The sequence below is a fragment of the Megascapheus bottae genome, chromosome 25, assembly GCF_031878675.1.
Source record: "Megascapheus bottae isolate mThoBot1 chromosome 25, mThoBot2.hap1, whole genome shotgun sequence".
Lineage (NCBI taxonomy): Eukaryota > Metazoa > Chordata > Mammalia > Rodentia > Geomyidae > Megascapheus > Megascapheus bottae.
In genome coordinates this window covers 10,071,616-10,094,698 of record NC_143533.1, presented here as the reverse complement: position 1 = coordinate 10,094,698, position 23,083 = coordinate 10,071,616, and the positions used below count along the sequence as shown (strand labels likewise).

General features: G+C 42.3%; 1 protein-coding gene across 4 annotated transcripts in view; it reads left to right on the top strand.

Moving 5' to 3' along the window:
• The window catches only part of Usp3 (ubiquitin specific peptidase 3), a 93,135-nt gene that overhangs the window by 40,257 nt on the left and 29,795 nt on the right, over positions 1 to 23,083 (top strand). For 2 of the 4 annotated variants that reach the window (XM_090358227.1, XM_090358229.1), the window contains exons 4-8: positions 8,499 to 8,582; positions 12,185 to 12,266; positions 13,830 to 13,912; positions 18,857 to 18,970; positions 21,513 to 21,626. In XM_090358227.1, coding sequence (XP_090214353.1) covers positions 8,499 to 8,582; positions 12,185 to 12,266; positions 13,830 to 13,912; positions 18,857 to 18,970; positions 21,513 to 21,626 — 477 coding nt within the window. Of the gene's footprint in view, positions 1 to 8,498; positions 8,583 to 12,181; positions 12,267 to 13,829; positions 13,913 to 18,856; positions 18,971 to 21,512; positions 21,627 to 23,083 lie in introns of all 4 variants that reach the window. The other 2 variants (XM_090358228.1, XM_090358230.1) reach the window with 1 other exon arrangement.

Below are 23,083 nucleotides of genomic sequence, written 5' to 3'. Positions count from 1 at the left end.
TAACCACCCCAAAACTGGAAGTGGAGTTTTTGATCAAAAGTCCTGAGTTCAAGCTCTATTACGGGGTCACATGCACACACACTTTTCTATCTGTATTTTTTTTTGCGGGGGGGTGGGTGGTGGTGGTGGTGGTGGATGACAGTCCTGGAGCTTGAACTCAGGGCTGTCTCTTAGATTTTTCACTTAAGGCTGGCCATTTGAACCAGTTACACTTTCAGCCTTTTGGTGGTTAATTGGTGATAAGACATGGACCTTCCTGCCCAGGCTGGCTTCAAACCTTAATCTTCATATCTTAGCCTCCTTAGTAGGTAGGATTACAGGTGTGAGTTACTAGCATCCAGCATTACTATCATTTTTAAAAATTCAGATTCAAACAATAGCATCAAAACCCTTCATGTTCCTACTGTCATATGTTGTCATATAGCCTTAGCCTAGTCATATGTTAACATGTTTGGAAGATTGTTTATTTTTCTTTATTTTTTGTGGGTCATAGGGCTTGAACTCTGGGTCTTGGCCCTGTCCCTGAGCTCTTAAGGTCAAGGCTACTTCCCTAACTCTTGAGCCACAGCCCTACATCCTCTTTCCTAGTGATTAATTGGAGAGAAGAGTCTATCAGTCTTTATTGCCAGGCCGGCTTTGAACCACGATCCTCAGATCTCAGCCTCCTATGTAGCTAGGATTATAGGTGTGAGCCACTGCAGCCCTTGGCTTGGAAGATTGTTTTAATCTTCCTTTTGTCAGTTCAAATATATTTTGCTCTTCGTGAGATATAAATGTCAAGAATTTAGTATGCATCATTTTAGGTGTTTTTTAATTTAGAATTCACCCTGTAAGAAAAGGTTGGAGGTAGCTGGGCAAGATAGTGCATGCCTATAATGCCAGCACTCAAGAGGTTGAGGCAGGAAAATCAGATGTTTCAGGGCAGCCTGGCTCTCTATTTATAATATAAGAAGCATATCTACTTTATGTACATGGCAGTAAAATAGTGTCTTTTTAAAAAAAATAGAATGGGTTGTTTAGGTTTGTAAACTATGTTTAGTCATTTGTATTCATTTGATAAGTACAGGAAGCATAATTTGCAGTTTTAACTTTGTTGTGAAGCAACTTTCCTTGACTAACAAATTATGATGAATAATTCTCATTTAAATTACCCTTAAGTTTTTGTTGTTGTTGTTGTTCATGGGGCTTGAACTCAAGGCTTGGGTGCTGTCCCTGAGCTCTTTTGCTCAAAGCTAGTGCTCTACCACTTTGAGCCAGAGTGCTACTACTCATTTTATGGTGGTTGATTGGGAGATAAGAGTCTCATGGACTTTCTTGGCCAGGATGCTTTGAACCATAATGCTTAGATCTTAACCTCCTGAGTAGCTAGGATTACAGGTGTGAGTCACCAGCACCCAGCTTGCCCTCAGTTCTTAAAGGTTGTTGATATCGCAGAAGAAGAAAATAAGTCAAGCTTGTTTGAAGGATCCTTTTTTCTTTATCTTCTTTTTCTTTTTGCCAGTCTTGAGGCTTGAACTCAGGGCCTGAGAACTGTCCTTGGGCTCTCTTAAGGCTAGAACTCTACCATTTGAGCCACTGTACCATTTCCAGCTTTTTTTTTTTTCCTGTGTATGTGATATCACATGAAGGTAGTGGACAGAAATGGGAATTTAAAGTCCATATACCATTTTGTGCATGCATGTGTGTGTGTGTGTATGTGTGTGTGTGTGTGTGTGTGCGCGCGCGTGCGTGTGTGTGTGGGGGGGTGGTGGTAGTGGTGGAGATAACTCAGACTGACTTCAAAGTCCTCCTGCCTCTAGAGCCTGTTGGGGCATTTGGATGTGTACACAAACCTGGCTTACAAAAATCACTTTTGGTTTGCCCTTGGTTTGCTACCAAAGTTGTATGTAAGTTCTTTTCTACATCACTCAGTGCATTATTGTAGAAAGGTGCCCATTCAGAGGGGGAAGAAAGCTCAGTGGCTTTCTAGGTCTTTCAAATTTTTACAGATTTGACATTTAAGATTTGGCTATTGTGCCATGTGTATTGCCCTATAATACTAGCTACTCTGAAGCCTTGCAGTTCGAGGATCGGCAGATGCCAAAAGTGAATGAGGCTCCATCTCAATCAATGAGGGCTCTGTGATACAGCCTGACAACACAGCTACAGCAGGTATAATAGCAAAGTTGCTGTCCAGGACAGTGTGGGCATAAATATGAGACCTTATTTGAAAACAACAAAAATAGAAAGGGATGCAAGTGTGGCTTCTGCCTAGTCAGCTCAATACTCAGTTTAAATCCTACCAGTGTCAACCCCAGTTGATTATTGAATAAACCTCTCAAGGTTTATTCAGACAATGCTTCTTTTAGTGATACTTTATGTGGGAGGTGTTAAGACCTAGAAGAGAGATCAACTGTAGATTTTGCTAAAAGTGAAAGCCTTTTTATGCAGAGGTGAGCACTCAGTTGTTATGTGCTGTTGTAAAACACACCTTTCTACCAGAATTAAAGTTGGCTAGGCTGTTTTGTGATTCCCTTTGTGTGTATGATTAAGTGGGGGATGGAATAAGTGGGGGGTGAGGTTTATCTGTATGTTTTGGTGCTGGGGATCAAACCTAGAGCCATGCATGTCTTCAGTCTACTTTTTTTTGGGGGGGTGTCAGTCATGGGGCTTGAACTCAGGAACTGAGCACTGACCCTGAGCTCTTTTGCTCAAGGCTACCACTCTACCACTTTGAACCACAGCATCACTTCTGATTTTCTGGTGGTTAATTGGAGAGTCTCATGAATTTTTTTCTGCGCAAATTGGCTTTGAACTGCAATCCTCAGATCTCCTTTTTCTGAGTAGCTAGGATTGCAGGTGTAAGCCACCAGCTTACAGCAGCTATTTTAGTTCACTTTTGAGCCACATCCTCAGCCCTCCGTTAGATTTTTTTTCCCTTTTCCCTTAGGGTACTGTATGCTAGAGTGACCTATGACATAGCTACCTGATTTATAGAACCATGTTTGCCTGTATATCCATTAGTATTTGTGCTTCAAAGACAGCAGAATTTAAGATTAGTCTTGAAATACCTGTTTTGATGGCTTTCCATTTTGCATTTTAGTTGAATACTTAAAAAAATCAGAAATTGGAATTTAATTTGTTTTACATCGATAGAGCATGTTAAAGCAGATGTGATTTCACGGCTGAAGTGCAGTTAAATGGAAAATCTTGAACTTGGGGAGAATACACCACAGCAAGGCTTCCTGGCCACTTGCCAGTCTTTTGTGTGAAGTCGCACAGAGCAGCGAGTGTGTGGGTACCCGGAGCTTCAGCAAAGGGAGCTGCAGCTGGGCGCTTGCATTATCACATCGCTTGTGGGTTTCAGAACAAAATGCCAGGGAATCTCTCATGGGAGTGCACTACCCTCTTAAAAGGATTTAAAAAAAAAAAACCCAGCTGTAAGCTGAAGAAGCTGTAGTTTAAATTAGTGTTTTCTCCATACCTCATCTGTTACTAAGAAACAAAGAGATTTCCTCTTTTTCTCTGTGGGCTGTTTGTCATTCCCCAATGTTGTTGAGTAATTTTACTTCAACTTAGGAATTTTCTTTATAGCTAGACTGGCTATAGAAGTAACACTATTGGTATGTTAGGTTTAATGTGTTTTAAGTATTTTGACTTGAGTGTTTTAAGCCTCTGTTTTACTGTGGGCTTTGCTCTAGAGAACTTGTAAGACACTGCAGCTGCATTCTTTCTTTTCTTTCACAATAGCTCCTGCCCTGGCCTTTCTTTGCCTAGCCTTCATGAAATCACTGCTGGTGGCTTGCCCCTTCTCCCTCTAACTCCAGTGCATGGATGGACGTGAAGTTTGCTTACCTGTACTTCCTACTGCATGTTAGCTGTTCATAAACATCCACGGGTCCATGTAGAAACTGAATCCTAGATCTTTGCGTTCCCTCTAGAACTCAGTGTCTTGTGTAGAGTAGGCAGTGTATGTTTGAAAGATTGTTTTGTTATCTGTCTTTGAAAAATAGGGTAGGTTATCCCAGATCTATAATATTGTGTCCTTTGATCATGGTGGAAGACTGAAGAACCATAGGACATTTTTCTGTGATGGGCACCCTTGCCAGGGGAGTCTACTCATTCTGGTATAAGCAGGGAGAAGGGTGCAGGCTGTATTCGCCACACACACAACATAAAATAGGCCACTGGTTTAGAAGAGGGAAGCGATGCCCAAATCACCATCATGAGTAATTCTGACTTGATACTAGCCTACCTTCTGACATGACTATACTGTCATGAAGCTGAAAGATCAATGAAGTAAAAAAAAAAAATCTTCCCAATATTATTTTTAGTTTCATAATAGCTAGTATTCTGTTTACTGTTTTCAGTCTAGTTTCCTCTGGTAACCATACAATGCGATTATGTGTGGTATCTATTACTGTGCCTGAAAGAAGCAAAGATTAAAGTTAGATACATTTGTTTCTTGTAAGTAGATATTAGGAGTTTATAGATTTAAAATGCTGAAGATGTAATTTCTTGACATCTGTCCAAGTCAACTTACATCTTTATAAACAGTAGTCAGATTTCTGAGAATTAATGTTTTTAATGTTCTTTTTATAATACTTATCAGAATGTAATGTTTTAAAGTATTCTTTCAAGAATATATGTATTATGAAATATGAATCAATTCATTTGTCTAAAAGTTAGCCTACATTTGAGTTCTTAAATATTTTGAATTAATATCAATTTAAATTTATGTATTATGAAATATGAATCAATTCATTTGTCTAAAAACTAGCCTGCATTTGAGTTCTTAAATATTTTGAATTAATACCAATTTAAATTAAGAGAAAGCTGTCATTTGTGGCATTAAAATGACACTTGATCATTTTCTAAGGTAGTTGTGATAAAAACATAAAAAGGAAAATCTTATTATATAAACTACTAGGCATAAATCCATCCCTCCTTTTCCTTCCTTCTTTTCTCTTCTCCCCCTTCTGTCACTTGGAAATACTATTGTGTAATTCAGGCTAGCCTAAGACTCAGCCATCCTCTGATCCTTCAGCTTCAGCCTCCTGAGTGCTGGGATTACAGGCATGGACCTTTCCCTCCCATCCTTCCTCTCCTTTTCCCTCGTCTCTTTTCCCTTTTCTCATTTCTGTTTCTGTTTGCCTCTCAAAATTTCCCTTCTCCCTCTTGTCTGACTACATTACTCAGGCTGGCCTGGAACCTAGGGACAAGCAATCTTCATACCTAGGCTACAAGTGCGGGGCACAAATTATTAGTTTTTAAATAAGTTAGTGTCTTAAAGTGTCAAAAAATACTTTCTAATAGATAGTTTATAACCACGAAAGACTTATTGCTCTTAACAAAGCATACAGATGTTTACTTTAATTGTTCTCATTTTCTACAATTGGCTTACTTGATGGCAGGACATCCAAATTTAATAAGATGGTTTAAAACTACCATAATAGGGCTGGGAGTTTGGTCTAGTGGTATAGTGCTTGCCTAGCATGCACGAAGACCCAGGTTCGATTCCTTTGTATCACATACATAGAAGAAAGCCGGAAGTAGTGCTGAGGCTCAAGAGGTAGAGCTCTAGTCTTGAGAAAGTCCAAGGACAGTGTTTAGCCCCTGAGCTCAAGCCCAGGACTGGGGAAAAACAAAACAAAACAAAACCAAACAAACCCAAAAAACAATAGTACATGCTCAAGAAGTGGAGATTCAGAGTATCGTGCATAGTTCAAGGCCAGCTTAGAAAAAAGTTGTGAGATCCTCATCTTAGCTAATAAAAGGCTGGGTAAAATGGTGCATACCTGTCATTCCAACTACACAAGAAGTGTAAAGTAAGAGGCCACACTGTAAACTAGTTTAGATATAAACGGGAGACTTTGAAAAATAGCTAAAGCAAAAATTTGGGGTATAGCTCTAATGCCTATCAAGTAAAGGCCCCAAGTTTAAACCCTAGTACCACAAAAAAATAAAACAAAACATATATTTGTTTTCTAAAGTATTTGTAAATTTTTGAAATACATGAAGTCACTAGAATGTCAGCTTTTTGGGGGGGGGTTGGGAGGGGGACGTTGGCCATGATGGGGCTTAAACTCAGGGTCTAGGTGCTGTTCCTGAGCTTTTTATGAGCAAGCTCTACCACCTGAGCCATGGGCCATTTCTGGTTTTCTAGGGGTTAATTGCAGATTAGAGCCTCACAGGCTTTCCTCTTTGGGCTGGCTTTGATTGGTGATCCTCACATCTCATCCTCCTGAGTAGCTAGGATTACAAGCATGAGCCACCAGCATCTAGCGTCAGCTTCTTTTTTCTTCTTCAGTATCTCTCATAATAAAAGTGGTCATATTTAGCTGTGTGCCGTGTCTCATGCTTGCAATCCTAGCTACTCAGGAGGCTGAGATCTAAGGATTGCGATTCAAAGCCAGCCTGAGCTCTAAAAAGTCTGTGATGGGGCCAGGAGTTTGGCTTAGTGGTAGAGTGCTTGCCTAGCATGCAGGAAGACCCAGGTTTGATCCTCGGTACTGCATATACATAGAAAAAGTCAGAAATGGTGCTGAGACTCAAGTGGTAGAGCTTTAGCCTTGAGAAAGCCCAAGGACAGTGCTCAGGCCCTGAGTTCAAGGCCTAGGACTGGCAAAAAAAAAAAAAAGTCTGTGAGACTCATCTGCATTTAATCACCAGAAAATCAGAAGTGTCACTGTAGCTCAAGGGGAAGGGGTGGTGGCCTTGAGCTAAAGAGCTCAGGAACAGCACCCATGCCCAGAGTTCAAGTTCTATGACAAAAAAAAAAGATGGTCGTATTTGCTTTACCAAAATGTTATACAAGTGAATGTAAAGGAATTTAAAACTTAAATGAAGATCTGATACCATCCTTTTGGGGTTCACTTTTACATAAAAGGTGGTAGTTTTGTAGTATTAGTGTTATACATCCTGTATAAAATAGGTAACTTGTTTCTTTACTGTTATTTATTTTTTTAAGTCAGGGTTTTTTGTGTGTGATTCTTTCTTCTAGATGGCAATTAGTATTTGGAGTGCTTGTGCTGCCTTTATGGAAATATGAAATGAAACTTTTAAGTGGGAGTTTAAATCGGGTAACAGTCCAGTTCTTTGTCAGGACCTTAGCTGAAGGCCTGTATAGGTACCAAGTTCCTTAAGTCCAGATTTTCAAGCTAATTGGTACCCTATTGACATTTATCTGAAAGCAGCAAATTTTAAACCTTTTCTCTGGTTTAAGGAATTAAATAAATTGCCTTCCTCCCAGTGGCTCAATGCTAGGAAGGTGGTCCAGGATGTGGAAAGTTGCTTTTTGCATATTAGGATGACCTTGGAAACTTGAGAAGGTAGCAGAGAAATCCTGAGGGACATGAATGGTAGGCCCAGGCTAAATAGTGACCTGAGTTAGTTAACATTTTCAAAAGGATTTACACTCTACCTCTTGAGCCACAGCTCCACTTGTGGGCTTTTGGTGGTTAATTGCAGATATGAGTCTCATAAACTTTCTTCCCCAGGCTTGCTTCAGACTTTGATCTTCAGATCTCAGCCTCCTGAGTAGCTAGGATTTTAGGCCAGGAGGCTTTTTCTTTTTTTAGTTAACTGATTTTTACATATATGGAGTTTTTTTTAAATTCTGTTACAGATGATGGCATACTATTTACTAATTACTGTGTTTCTAAATTTTGTTTACTCAGAATGTCAATTTAATTTTCATTGACAATTTTTTTTACTCAGTTTTTTTTTACTCAGAGTGACAATTTTGTTTTCATTACTTTTTGGTGGTTATGACAAGTTGTTTTATATAAAGCTGCATCTTCAGAAACAAATCTTAGTGCCAGCCTGTGTTTTTGTTAAAATTGGCCTTGATCCAGCAAAATGCTGCTGTGTGTGTGACTTTTTTGTTTAGTTGCTAAAACTCACCTTAGACATTTTTCTTAAATATTTATCACTTTTAGCCACTGTTGCATCCTTTCATTTCCCAGTGCCTCGGAACTAAAGACACATTATTCTAACTCATCTGAATTCCATTGTTTTAATTAAAGTATGTTTTAAATGCACAGCTTTTTTTTTTTCTATTCAGATCTTTCCATAGGTTAACTACCATTTCCCAGCCTTGGACTTAAATCCCTTCTTCAACAGATTCTCCATTAATTTGTGCTGCAGAGTGGTCCCCTTATAGCTTCAGGCAGAGGGCTATAAGAAAAGAATTAGTGCTTTTTATTCCCTTTTCCATCTATTAGGCCCACTAAAAAGAATGTAGCAGCTTATTTTCGTTTTCAAAGAAGGAATTGAAGAGCCTTTAAATAGAGTATGGAAAGAAGCTAGGGCTCATGGTGCTTATTGCCTATGTGGATTTGAAAAACATTCATAAGAAAACATTCCATTGTGGTTCCAAATCCTCTTTTGGGCTTCCCTCAGTAATGGGGCAGCAGCAGCTGCCCGTGCAGCAGAGCTGGGGATTGCCCTGAGCGCCCAGGCCTCAACAACTTACTCCAGCCCCTTCTACACATTCATCACCTCTGTTTTCCTTACAGTTACCGCTGTGATGATTTCGTGGTTAATGATACCAAGCTGGGACTAGTACAGAAAGTCAGAGAACACTTACAGAACTTGGAAAAGTAAGTAGTTGGTCTCTGGAACGATAAGGTGGGTGGGAGGGATCATTTAGAATTGTTGGGTGAGTTACGTAACTTTAGTATGTTTTAGAAAGGGGATTGAAATGTTATCAAGCCTTCGTTTTTGATACATAAACATTGTTTATATTTAATTTAATATTTATCATTAGCTCTAGGGTTCCAGAGCCTGTTTCTTAGTTACCACTCACAAATTTACAAGCTATGCAAAAATTTTGAGAATGTGAAGGAAGAGCAGAAAAAGATAAAATCTAATTATGAAGATACTTTTGGTTTTCAAAAATCTGTTGACAAATACATTGTGGGATCTGCTTAGAAAGATTTAAGATTTACATATTAATTTAAGGAAAATTACATTTAAGTATCATACTATATAGCACAGGATCACAGTTTTTTCATTACACTTTTTTGTTATGGGTGGAACATAAAATTTGAATTATAAAAAGCTGTGAGTGCTTTGTGACCATAAAGAAATTGAAGAATTTATGTGAACATACTTTCTTTGCTAAGCCAAATTGCTTATTCAGATAAAACCACTGGACCTGGAATTAAAGCAATAAAATAAATGAAATAGCAATAGCCTTTGAGCCTAAGTAGATAGAAGCGTGGCTCTGGAATAAGTGCTGGCTCAGTGAAATCTGTGTAAATAACTCCATATCATCAGGTGCCATCTAATTTATTTTGACAGTTGATACATAGAGAGTACTGTGAGAATCCACCCAAAGCAGGCCATCCTGGGCCAACTTAAATCCTGCATAGTCTTCAGTGATATGGAGCAGAAATGACTTATTCCAATGCAGTGTCTGCTCATAATGCTTTTGTGCACTGCTTGGCCAGATTATAATGCTGATTAAAACTCTATGGGGTCTGGGCTGAGAGTTTGGTCTAGTGGTAGAGTGCTTGCCTAGCATGCACGAAGACCTGGGTTCGATTCCTTGGTACCACATACATAGAAAAAAGCCGGAAATGCTGCTGTGGTTCCAATGATAGAGCTCTAGCCTTGAGAAAGCCCAAGAACAGGGCTCAAGCCCTGAGCTCAAGCCCTGAGCTCAAGCCCCAGGACTGGCACCAAAACCAAACCAAACCAAACCTCTATGGGGTCAAATACTTTGTCATCATTGGGCATTTTCTGTTTTAAATAGAATCCTATGTATGTTGGATTAGTGACAGAGGCATCATCATCACTTTGCAGTTACTCATGATAAACTGTTCCGGAGGAGAGTCCTGGGGGGGTTTGTGTAGGAACATCCACACCAGTGTTGGGGAAATTAGGTAGCTAACAGAATGTTTTCTCTGCCTCTAAGGAAGTCTGCTCTGTCAATCCAGACTAAGCTGGTCAAAACCAAATCAAAGAAAAAAGAGGGCCTTCCAAAATGTGTGTTTATAGTAGAGTGGGGAACATCCAACCCTTGAGTTGTGTAAGGCCTGAAAAACCATTTGGTACTTGATGAGACAGATATGGCTGCCTGGTGTGTCTTTGTACTATAAATATGCAGAAGGTCCTTGGCAGAACAAAGATGCCACCACTGCTAGGAAGTAGTTAGTTCCTATTGACTACCCCATTAGGTAAAGGTATCACAGAGCCCTGTATACTCTTGTAGTCTGTGTCCTCTGATGTTTCACAAACAGGCTTTGATCTAGTGGCTGTGGGATCTATAATTACACTTGTATTTATTGTGTGCAGTAATGGGGCAGTGTGGGTGGCAGGAAGAACCCGTGGTGAGGGAAGTGTTCTGTGATCTGCATTTAAAAAGCCAGACAAGGGCTGGGAGTGTGGCCTAGTGGTAGAGTGCTTGCCTAGCATTCATGAAGCCCTGGGTTTGATTCCTCAGTATCATATACTCAGAACAAGCTGGCACTAGTATTGTGGCTCAAGTGATAGGGTGCTAGCCTTGAGAACACCCAAGGATAGTGCCCAGGCTGAGTTCAAATCCTAGGACCTGCCCCCCCCCCCCAAAATGTCAAACATGTCACTGAATTTTAGGTTTCTGTTAAAATTAAGTTTAAATAGTATATATAGGGAGCAGGTGGCTGTCAGTTTTAAGGGTGAAATGTATCAATTGGCGCATGATGGCTAAGTAGTACCAACACTTGGTGATTCAACCTGTTCACCTGAGAATTTGTGAAGGAATATGGGAATGCCCATGGGTTTGGCGTGTTCATTTTGTAGGCACTGACAGTCTGAGAAAGATACAATTTAGTAGACAGTTTTTGACATTTGAAATAGCTGTCACTAGATTTGATGTTCTGAAGACATTATAGTTCATATAGAGATTCTGAAATGAAAATTATATCTTTATTTTGGATTAGCTTTAGAAATGAAAAAGAATCAATAGACTTAAAAAATCTGTGGTTAGGGGCTGGGAATTTGGCCTAGTGGTAGAGTGCTTGCCTAGCATGCATGAAGACCCGGGTTCGATTCCTCAGTTCCACATACATAGAAAAAAGCCGGAAGTGGGGCTGAGGCTCAAGTGGTAGAGCTCTAGCCTTGAGAAAACCCAAGGACAGTGCTCAGGCCCTGAGCTCAAGCGCAGGCCTGGACCAAAAAAAAAGTCTGTGTTTAATAATTTTGTACTTTTTTTTTTTTTTGGCCTGACTGAACTGAGGGCCTGAGCACTGTCCTTGGGCTTTCCTCAAGGCTAGAGCTCTACCACTGGAGCCACAGCACCACTTCTGGCTTTTCTATAAATGTACCGAGGAATCCAAATGGGGTCTTTGTTCGTGCTAGGCAAGCACACTACCAATAGGCTAAACTCCTGGCCTAGAGTGATCTTTTGAAAATAGAAATAACTTTCTGATTAATCTTAAGTAAAATAGCTTCCTTCAAGAAGAAATTTTGCCTGGGTGTGTTGTCCCTGAGCTATTCAGCTCAAGGATAGCACTCTTGCCACATTGAGTCATAGCGCCACTTTGGGTTTTTGTGGTGGTTAATTGGAGATAAGTTTCATGGACTCTCGTGCCTGGACTGGCTTTGAACCACGATTCTCAGATCTCATTCTCCTGAGTAGCTAGGATTACAGGTGTGAGGTTCCAGTGCCCAGCCTTGAATTTTAAATTTCTAACATGGTAAAGATTTGTTTTATAATATTCTTTGGAGTATAACTGAGCCAGATGAATTTATATATGCCTAAATTCCTATAATTTTCACTCATTTTGGATGATATAATAATCGAATAAAACACATGAGTGAAATATGACACTTTTTCCAAATTAAGAAAGGAGTAGTAAATGATTTGAGGCTGTTAAAACTCACATGTGAGTCTTCCTTTGCCATGAGGGGATGGGTCATTTTCAAAACTTGGGTGATTGGTGAGGCAGACAGAAGGGGGTTGGGAGGGCATATCTTATACTGCCATCTACCACCACCAGCTTTGCAGGGTGGGGCTGGTGGGGCGGCTGGGGAGGAGAGCACACAATCCCTGCTATGCAGGAGCCGTGGAGTTTGTTTTGATGGCAAAGACTTGTGGGTCTGCCTGGTCATTTGACAGCCTGATTAAGTAGGCCGGGGCATCGGGAACAGCTTGAGTTCTGCACTCTGGCATGTGTATATTAATGTTTTCTTGAACAATCTGTTTGTGTTTCAGTAGCTCGGCTTTCACAGCTGATAGGCACAGAAAAAGAAAACTTTTGGAAAACTCATCAATAAACAGCAAGTTATTAAAAGTAAATGTAAGTATATTCAAGGATAAGAATTCATTTAGGTCAAATGACTGGTTAGAACTCTTAGCATTTACTGTTACCTTTGTGAATTTTTAAATTTGTGTCTTGATTTGGCATGTTACAACTGTTAGCTGCTGTATTTCTTTTTTTTTTTTTTTTTTTTGCCAGTCTTGGGCTTGAGCTCCGGGCCTGAGCACTGTCCTTGAGTTTTCTCAAGGCTCTACCACTTGAGCCACAGCACCATTTCTGGCTTTTTGCCATGTATGTGGTACCAAGAAATTGAACCTGGGTCTTTGTGCATGCTAGGCGAGCACTCTATTACTAGGCCAAACTCCTGGCCCATGCTGTGAGTATTTCTGTCAGCGAGCAGGTCACATTCCATACCCATGGTGTACCTCAGTATGCACCCCTGCTTCTTTCTCAGTGTTAAATTCTAGGCTCTGAATTTGTTATTCAATTTTCTTTCTTGGAACTTGATTAATAAAACTTCATGTAAAAGGAAACATATTCTCGGGCTGGTAGTTTGGCTTAGTGATAGAGTGCTTGCCTAGCATACACGAAGACCTGGGTTTGATTCCATGGTACCACATTACCGCCCCCCCCCCCAAGGGAAAAAAAAAAGCTGGGAGTGGTGCTGTGGCTCAAAGTAGTACTCTAGCCTCTTAAGCCCTGAGTTCAAGTCCCAGGAGTGGCAAAAACAAATAGGAACCCCACATTCTCATTCTGACAACCATAACTGATTGACAGGACAGTGAAATGTTTTTAAATGGACCTGTCTTTTTGCCCTACATTTGCTCCTTGTTGACATCTTGTATTTGGACATATACTCAGAGTCTTAAGATTTTTGTGGAAACAAGCTGGGTACTGGTGGCTCATACCTATAATCCTAGCTACTCAGGAAAATGAGATCTGAGGATTGGGGTTCAAAGCCAGCCTGCATAAGAAAGTCTGTGAGACTCTTATCTCTAATTAATCACCAAAAAAGCATGAGGGGGAGCTGTGGCTCTAGTGGAGAAACTATATGTGAACAAAAGCAACTCAGGATTAGAACCCAAACCCCAGGACTGGTACACACAAATATATTAGTGTGGAATAAACAGCTAAAGAGTTCTTGTGGTCACCTGAGTGATGGGCAGAGCTGCTTTGGATTGAATTGGTAGATTCATCCTGGTGTAGTGTTTGTACATCATGGCCCATTCCCAGAACTAAGCAGAGTAAGCCAAGCCTCAGTCTTTAGAAGTCCAGGTACTTTTTTTTTTTTTTTCCCAGTTTATATACCATAGTAGGAAAATAGACATTTATTTTCCTGTTCTTCCCCCCACCTTTTGTGTTACATAATTAATGCTTTTGTGGTATTTGGTAAGGTGTATTTTTTCATAATCTTCCAATAAGATACTCTCAGAAATTACCTTCTAAAAACAATCCTGTGCTCACACAGAGATTAGCGGGCTTATTTGAAATATTCACTGGACAGATTGGCTTGGTGCTGGAGTTTCAAGAGACCTTTGCTTTTGCTTAGATGTTTGAAACAGCCTTCCCTTACATTTGCTGGTGCCTCTTTCCATTTTACAGGGAAGTACCACTGCCATTTGTGCAACAGGCCTTCGGAATTTGGGCAACACATGCTTCATGAATGCCATTCTCCAGTCACTCAGGTAACATACAACACAACAGATTAAGAACAACTGCTCTCGATTCAGATCTTGTCTCTGTCACAAACACTAGTATTAATTATTGGAGAAAGTCTCCTTTATCCCATTCCTGTGTTCCTTCCTTTCCTCATAAGTAAAATTGGTTCCTACCTCTTGGGTAGTTGAGATTAAATAATATAATTTGTCTAAAGCGCTTAGAGCAATGTTGAATAATAACAGCTGTTCGGTATTATAGTTTCCTATGGCTTCTTGAATAGACTAGAGAATGAAGGAAAATTTTTTTATAAAAAAGGTAAGACACTGAGATCTGAGGATCATGGTTTGCAACCAGCCTGGGTAGGAAAGTCCATGAGGCTTTTATTTCTGATTAACCGCCAGAAAACCAGAAGTGGAGATGTGGCTCAAAGTGGTAGAGTGCTACTCTTGGCAGGGAGGAAAAAGCCCATTGGACCCCTGAGTTCAAGCCCAAGACCAACTAAACAGCAACGACAAAACCATAAACAAGTTGGATTGTAAATATTTTAGGCCATGTGCTTGTCTCTCTCCTACTTTCTTGCTTCCATTACTTTTAGAAAAGGTTTTTTGTTGGTGGGGGAAGAGGTATTTTTTTTTGTTCAAGCTCTTGGGGCTTGAACTTGTAAGGGTTCCAGAGAGAGGAGAGACACGAGGGTAACTAGAGGCAAAGGGAAGTTTATTAGAGTATGCTTCTGGGGGAACTCCCTTGTCGGGATCAGAGAGGTCACGCAAGTTGGGGTCTTATAGGCAGGGGCAGAAAAACATTTTCAGCTTATGGGGACTATGATTAACTGGGCAGTACAATCAGTCAGCTTACTGGGGCTGTGATTAACTGGGCAGGTACAGTCAGCATTGTGCAGGTATATCAGACTGTAGCTATTCATCGGAAGAGGGGCAGCCTTTGCCTGCCACTTCAGTTGCCCTTACAACTCCCAGCCACCTAACATTCTGGCCTCTTTGATTGGATAAATAGGGTGATGAACTTGTCTGGCTACTTCCTGCTGAAAAGGGGTGTAGAAGGGGGCTACAGGCCAGTTATTTGGGGTGCTGGAGAGGCCTTGAGCAAGTGAGTGTGCAGGTGAAGAAGGAGCTGATTGACTGTCCCTCGGATCATTTCTTGGATGCAGCTTTATGTAAACCTTAAAAGACATGGGGCAAATAAAAAAAGAAAAGACAAATTGAAACAAGTGGGCCTGTTAGGGACAACTGCCATTTAGTTAAGGGGTTCTGGAACCAGGCCATGGCTGGTTCTTGTGCCTGCTGGTGAAATGACAGGCCAGAAACCCTGCCCCCCATGGGAGAAGTCAAGTCCATTCAGGTGTATTGAGTGAGAGCCTCAGTCAGCCTTGACAAAAAAGCCACAGGTTTTCATCACGATACTGAGTAATTTCCCTTAATTTATAAAAATTACTACCCCGGCCGGGAGTTTGGCCTAGTGGTTAAAGTGCTTGCCTAGCATGCATGAAGACCTGGGTTCGATTCCTCGGTACCACATACATAGATAAAAGCCAGAAGTGGTGCTGAGGCTCAAGTGGTAGAGCTCTAGCCTTGAGAAAGTCCAAGGGCAGTGCTCAGGCTCTAAGCTCAAGCCCCGGACTGGCAACAAAAAAAAAAAAAAAAAATACTACCTTATGGGAGGCTCCCTGGAGTCGGGATGAAAGTCAAATCAACATCTTATCCCTAAGCAGGCGGCCATTGCAATGTGCCTGCTTGTCTACCTGATAGTCCCAGTGGGGTCCTGTCTGGAGACTGCCTCAGCCCCCAGGGCATGGTCGGGTCCACGCAGTAAACCTCATCAGCATGGTCCTTTCCTCAGTGGTGAGGGCAGAGGAGAGAACATGCAGGTCATGCCAGGTGAAGTCATAAGCCTGGGTTAAATAGTGGAACTCCTTAATAAAGGTGGATGTGTTATTGAACAAGGACCTCAGTCTGGGACAGATTGGCTAGTGGGAAGGAGCATGCACTTGAACTAGCCCTTTCGAACTGGCCACCTCTTTGCAAGGGCAGGAGATGGTCCAGCGGCCTGGTCTGGGCCCAGGTGCAGCCAGCTACAGGGGAAGGCATTGCAGCACTCGGAGAAGGAGCAGGAGAGGGCTGGGGAGCCTGTTCTGGCAGAGAGGCAGATTTGGGTGGCATATACGGAGGGGGCGTGAGGGCTGGGAGGAGCACAATTGGGAGTCAAAAGGTTCGGAGGAGGAAGTGGAAGGAGGTTTGTCCAGCTGTTCCTGCCTGCAAGGAGGATGTCAGAGGAGAGGCAAAGAAGACAGAGGGAGGGATGGGAGTGAGGATAGAAGAACGCTTGGACATAAGGAACTTCAGCCACTTTCCTGTCTGCTCACAGAAGTTGTGGAGGTTGGTGAGAATATTAAAATCAAAAGTCCCATTTTCAAGCCAGTGAGACTGGTTGTCAAGCTGTTACATTGACCAGGCCAAGTTACAGAGGAAAATAAGTTTCTGAGCCATAAGGTCTGGTGCCAGTGCCAGCGGTTTGAGGTTAGTTAATAAGCAACCCAAAGAAGAATGTGGGTAGAGTTTGGAATTTTGATTTCCCATTGTGTCCAGGCAGCTCAAGATAAAACTCAGGCTAAGAGGGCGTCCCCAAGTTGGCCGGAGAGTTATTGAGAATGAGAAGGGGTGGAGGGGTGTCAGGTGTCCCTAGACATTCCACAACCACAGAGGCCAAAGACTAAGGAAGACTCGGACATAAGCTTGCGATTTCCAAGAGGATTCTGGATCCTGGGAAGAGAGGAGCAAGCTGGGACACTGAGAGGAGTGGGACTTACCCAAGCCCAATGTGGTGGATGCACGCTGTCTGGATTGAGGTCCTGGTCCGATGAGAACAAAACGAGGGGAGAGTTGAGTGGAGGACAGGCACCAGGTGTGAAAGGAAGTTGGCTTTAGCTGGGTTTACTCAGATAACCAATAAAACCCAAGTCACGTAGGGTGACTGTCCACGGGCTTGCACTGCTCACATTGACAGAAGCTGCTGCTGTGATAGAGCAGCCGCTTAGCCAGTGAGTGAGCTCAGCGGGCTCTGCACTTCCCATGGAAAAGGCATCCGAGAAGAAGAGGGAGGGAAAGGGGAGAGAAGGGGAAGGGACAGCGCTGGCCCGCGCCCCTCAGACACCAGTGGCCAAAACGCCGCTCGCCTTCCCAGGTTTTCAGCACCAGATATAAGGGTTCCAGAGAGAGGAGAGACGAGGGTAAGTCGAGATAAAGGGAAGTTGATTAGAGTACGCTCCCCGCTGAACTCCCTGGTCGGGATCAGGTCGCACTAGAAATACTAAGCAAGTTGGGGTTTATAGGCAATGGCAGAAAAACATTTTCAGCTTATGGGGACTGTGATTAACTGGGCAAATACAATCAGTCAGCTTATGGGGGCTGCATTGTGCAGGTGTATGGGACTGAAGCTGTTCCTCACAACGGGGAGCGGCCTCTGCTGCCACCTCAGTTACCCTCACAACCCCCAGCAGCTAACAGAACTCAGGATCTGGGCATACTATTAGAAAAAAAACTATAAAATTCAAATTGGACAAAGTGGCACATGCTCAAAGCTGAGGGAAGGAAGAGCTTGAGTTTAAGCTCGTCTTTGGCAACCACAGCAATGCTCTACTTGAAAAAAAAAAGTTTTCCATAAGAATGGTAAAAGGTACTGATACTCTCTGCTGGTAGGGAGACTAAGATCGAGGTTTGAGGCCAGCCTGGACAAAAAAGTTCACCAGGCCACTTCTTAACCAAAACCTGGACATGGTGGCCTAGGCCTGTCAGCCTGGTTCCTGGGGAGTATAAAATAGGAGAACCGTGGTTCAGGTCCATCACTGAGCAGGAAGTGAGACCCTGTCTCAATACTAAGTAGTGCAGAAGGGCACTGGGTATGTGGCTCTATGGCAGAACACCTCACAAGCATGAGAACGTGAGTTAAAACCCCAGTACCAACAAAAAAGGTACAGCTCCCTGGCTGAAGGTATGGGCAGTAGTCACTAGAGGTAGATTTCAGGGAACCTAGTTCAGAGAGCTTATTTCAGTCATTAGTGAAATCTTCAGCATAAGGTAACATGCTCTTAGAAGACCCTGAAACATGTAAAACGAGTAGTAATGAACTAGTCAATACGACTGACTTGCGTAGAATGACCGTAAAAGTGGTGTACCTTTAGTTTTTGATGAAGCATTAAAAGCTAGAGTAAGTTAGCCCTGACCACATCACATCACAAACAAGGAACAGAGCTCTACTTCCTGTTTTTGATTACCTATGCTTGCTCAAAGTGTTAGGAATTCTAGCTACCCATTAGTACCCCTCAGGATCCTGGGTAGTATATGGAAATAATAATATGTGTGGCTTTGCAGTTGGTTTTTGTTTAAGAAAATGATTTCATTCAATACTCAGAAACAGGCACCCTGAAAAGAGGAGATGGTGACCGTCTCTGGTAAAGGAACGTTGGGGGCATTTTGAAGAGCAGTTTTATTTCTTTGTTCATTCCTACAAGTTATGTATCTTGGAGCAAAAGAGCTAAAATAAAGGAACTGAGTGAAAGATTATAAGATCACACGTTAATAATGCTGACTATGGCAAGAGAGTTTGCTGGGTGCCGGTGGCTCATTCCTGTAATCCTAGCTACTCAGGAGGCTGAGATCTGAGGATCATGGTTCAAAGCCGTGAGACTCTTATCTTCAATTAACCAGCAAAAAATGGGAAGTGGGGCTGTTGCTGAAGGCATCCTTGAGCTGCAGAGCTCAGGGACAATGCCCAGGCCCAGGGGTAGGGTGGTAGCCTTGAGCTGAAGAGCTCAGGGATAGCGCCCAGGTCGAATTCAAGCCCCATGGCTCACCCCCCCCCCTCAAAAAAAATCACTGTGGAGATTTCATAGCACTTTTTATGCCATCCTTTTAAATTCTCTTTTTTTAAAAAAACTTTATTTCCATCTTTTAAAATAGCAACATTGAGCAGTTTTGCTGTTACTTCAAAGAACTGCCTGCTGTGGAGTTAAGGAATGGAAAGACAGCAGGAAGGCGGACATACCACACTAGGAGCCAAGGAGACAACAACGTGTGAGTTCCAGAATGTGTCCTTTCTGGTTAATGGGTTTGGGATGATTTTGCTTGAGGTAATAGGCATGTTTTAAAAAAGCTCTTCTAAGTATGTGCAAGTAGATGGCAATTATAATCTTAATTGCTGGAGTTGTATTTTTCTATAACAGAAAGAATAAATTTAGCTTTCTATTTGAGTCTGGAGATTCAAACATCCTATAACCGACATTTATTGTATGCAGTAGGATTCTGGGTATATGCTTACTAGTTCATCTGAATTGATTTGATAGTGTTGGCTAAAATTAATTAGCCACGACAGGTTTAGCTAACAAATTAATTGTAAATGAACAGTCCATTTTTAATTGATACAGAATAAACAAGTTATTAGGACCAACTTTTTTCTTTTTTGCCAGTCCGGGGGCTTGAACTTAGAGCCTGTGCACTGTCCTTGAGCCTTTTTGTGTTCAAGGTTAGCACTCTATGACTAGGCTACACTCATGGCCTCGAGGGCCACCTTCTATCCACATTTATTGCAGTGTTCCCTAACTGGTGTAAGCATGTGGAGCTACCTCCTTCTGTTTAGTGCTGGGATGACAGGTACATACTGTCATGCACAGCTTTTTTAATTTGAGGTGGAGTCTCATGGACTCACTCCTTTCTGCTTGGGCTTCCCTGAACTGTCACAGGGTGGGTTCACTGACATGTGCCATCCAGTTACTGATTCAGAATAGGCCTTTCTTGTACAGGCTGGTTTCAAACCATGATCCTTCGGATCCCAGCCTTCCAAGTAGCTGGGGTTACAGGCTTGGGCCACCACTGCCCAGCCTGAAGACCATTTTAGAATCAGATGCTGCCCTATGTTGGTGGCTGAGGAAGAGGATAGAGCATGGTAAGAGTTAAGAGTGGTGAACAGCACGGAGGGAGCCTCCCTAGGCCTGACCTGGGTGCAGTGGGACGGCCTTTCCTTCTGCAGCATCCTAGGAGGATACTGCGATGAGCTGGAGAGGAGGCCTTGGCTGAGGAATTGATAGCAGTGAGGAAGAGAGGAACACCTGGGAGGAGATGAGTGGTGCTTAGGGGTTAGTTACGGGTGCAGCAGAAATTGCCTATGGCCGATGCAGGCAGAAAAGGCATTTGTGGAAGGCATGGGTGAAAATCAGGTGTGGAGCTGGTCCCACAGCTACTTTGACCCATGGAACTGTCCTGTGAAGACAAAAGGACACTGCTGCCCCCCAGACACAGCAGGGTATTGCCTGCACTGTCGTTGCTGCTGCTGGCTCTGTCTTCGCCACTGTCCCTGCTACTGTGTCACCACTGCTTCATGCTCTGACTGCGAGGGGGGCTGAGATAAACTGCTCTGCCTCCCAGCCAAACCTCCCCAAAAGTAAGAAGAGAGGTCTGGGGCAAGGAAGCCATGTGACTTGTATCCCAGGCCCCTGTTGGATTACAGGCTCGAGAGAGAGAGAGGAGATAGTGACGCTCAGATATACCTACCAGGTGAGTAGCCAATAGTGTGGGGCTTAGATGGATAGAGATGCAGAAATGGAAACTGAACTTGAAGCATATCACTTTAACTACATGAGTTGAGAGCCACAATATGCAATGGTTTAAACACCTATGGTTTGTTTTTCTCACGTACAAGTAAAAGGTTATCATTCTAGCCTAGTCTTAAAACTATCAGGCTCCTTCTAGCGTTTTGTTGCAGTAGGGCATGGTGAGGCTTTCCCCCACATAGTCCCAGATAATGGTGGAGCTCCCTGTTAATAGGCTTAAAAATTACCCACTGGGGCCAGGAACATAGCCTAATGATAGTGCTTGCCTAGCATGCACAAAGCCCTGGGTTTGATTCCTCGGTACCACATATACAGAAAAATCCAGAAGTGGTGCTGTGGCTCAAGTGGTAAAGTGCTATCCTTAAGCAAAAAGTGTCCAAGGACAGTGCCCAGACCCTGAGTTTAAGCCCCAGGACTGGCCCCCCCAAAAAAACGTATATATGTGCGTATGTGTGTGTATATTTACTATCCACTGCTTTATTTTTTCTCCTGTGCCTGTTTTAAATTCAATATACAAGTAAGAAAGTACTTTATATACTCAAAGTAAGTTTACCATATAGTTTAAAAAAACAACAACTAGTTTTGGGGCTGGGAGTTTGAGAGTTCAAGCCTCAGGACTGGCAAAAAAAAAAAAAGTTTTGCCAGTATTAAAAACAAAACAAAAACGTAGTTTTCCCAGTAAACGATCGCTGTTTACGTGGTCCTTTTCTGGAGGGGCTGATGGTGCAGGTCGTGCAGAGGTTGTAGGTTCTGAGGTTTGAACCCAGGGACTGGAGCTCTTGCTCAGGTGTACTCTACCAACTGAGTTACACCTCCACTTCTAGCTTTTTTTTTCCTGGTTAATTGGAAGTAAGAGACTGAAGGATTTCAGGTGTGAGCCACCAGTACCTAGCGGTATGGGCTTTTAAGATGCTCTTAGCTGTCAAACTTGGTTCAGAAAAAACTTACATTTTTTATTGTATGTTTTAGACAGTGGAAGATTATGAGGGTATGTCTTCATTCTTTTCTAGGTCTTTGGTAGAGGAGTTTAGAAAGACACTCTGTGCCTTGTGGCAAGGCAACCAGACTGCGTTTAGTCCAGAGTCCTTGTTCTATGTTGTTTGGAAGATCATGCCGAATTTCAGGTGAGTGTTGCAGAATGCTCTGAAACTATTAATTCAGTGTCCGTGCCTCTTCTATAATTCCTGATAAAGTGGCAGTGTTCCAGGTATACAGTATAATACTTTTCAAGAAAAGAAGTTGACTACATCTGACTAAACAAATGTGTTTATTTAAGTAAAGTCCTTTGAAGTAGCTTATATATGCTAGGAAAAGACATTTTTTCTGAATTGGTTTGGAAGTCTTTCAGAGAATAACTGCCATCATACATTCCTCTTGTTACTCAAACTAAAGAACCAAAATGAAATCAGTAGAAACAGGGTGTTATGCTCACTGCCTGAGGATCGGAGTCACACAAGGTAGGTGTGCCCCAAGGGTCCTTACTGGCGGGCAAGTGACTGTGAGCTGTGCTCACACCCTGTGAGTACTGTCAGAATTCTTAACTGCTTCTATGTTATCCTTTAGTTAAAAATAGCACACTGTAGTGAGTCTTCCCAGTTTCTTGCTAAGATTGTTGCTAGTATAGGGAAATGCTTAAAAAGTAGTATCTTCAAAGGGCCATAATTTGTTGCTTTGCTGAAAAGTATGGACTTGAGAATCTGACAGTGACTAATGATACCTTTCTAGTCTTCAGAGGATTATTTAGATTTTTTTTTTTTTTTTTTTCCGGTCATGGGGCTTGAACTCTAGGCCTGGGCTCTGTCCCTAAGCTCTTCAATTCAAGGTTACTGTCCTACCCCTGGGCCTAGGTGTTGTTCTTAAGCTCTTCAGCTCAAGACCACTGCCCTACCCCTGGAGCCACAGCCCCATTTCTTTTTTTTTTCCCCTAGTGATTTATTGGAAATAAGAGTCTCAAGTTCTTTAGTGTCCAAGCTGGCTTTGAACCTGATCCTCAGATCTCAGCCTCCTGAGTAGCTAGGATTACAGACAGGCATGAGCCACCACACCTGGCTTTGTTTTATTTTGAGGTAGGGAGCTACTACAGGGTTTGAACTTAGGCCCTTGTACTAGCAAGGCAGCCAGTCCACCCCTTGACCTGTGCTTACTGTCCTTTTTGCTTTAGTTTTTTGAGTAACATTTATGCTTGCGCCTACTTGGACCAAGATCTTTCTGCTCCCAGTCTCCCTAGTTGCAAGGATGACAGGTGAGAACCCCTATGCCAGCATCCTAGTCTTCGCTCTGAAGAAAACTTTGATGTGTCATGCCATGTATTTCCTTCCAGGATAGACTGAAGACTGATGTTACAAAGTTTTTTTTTAGAATTTCTTGGCTCCCCAGTAGGAAAAGTGGAATGATTATTCAGATACTACACATCAGGTTTGGAATATGTAGATATGATTTGTGAGTTGTGGGTCTTGAACTCATGGCCTGGGCCCTGTCCTTGAGTTTTTTTGCACTATCACTTTGAGCCACAGTTCCACTTCTAGGTTTTGAGTGGTAAAATGGAGGTAAAAGAATGTTGGATCCTTTCCTGCCTTGACTG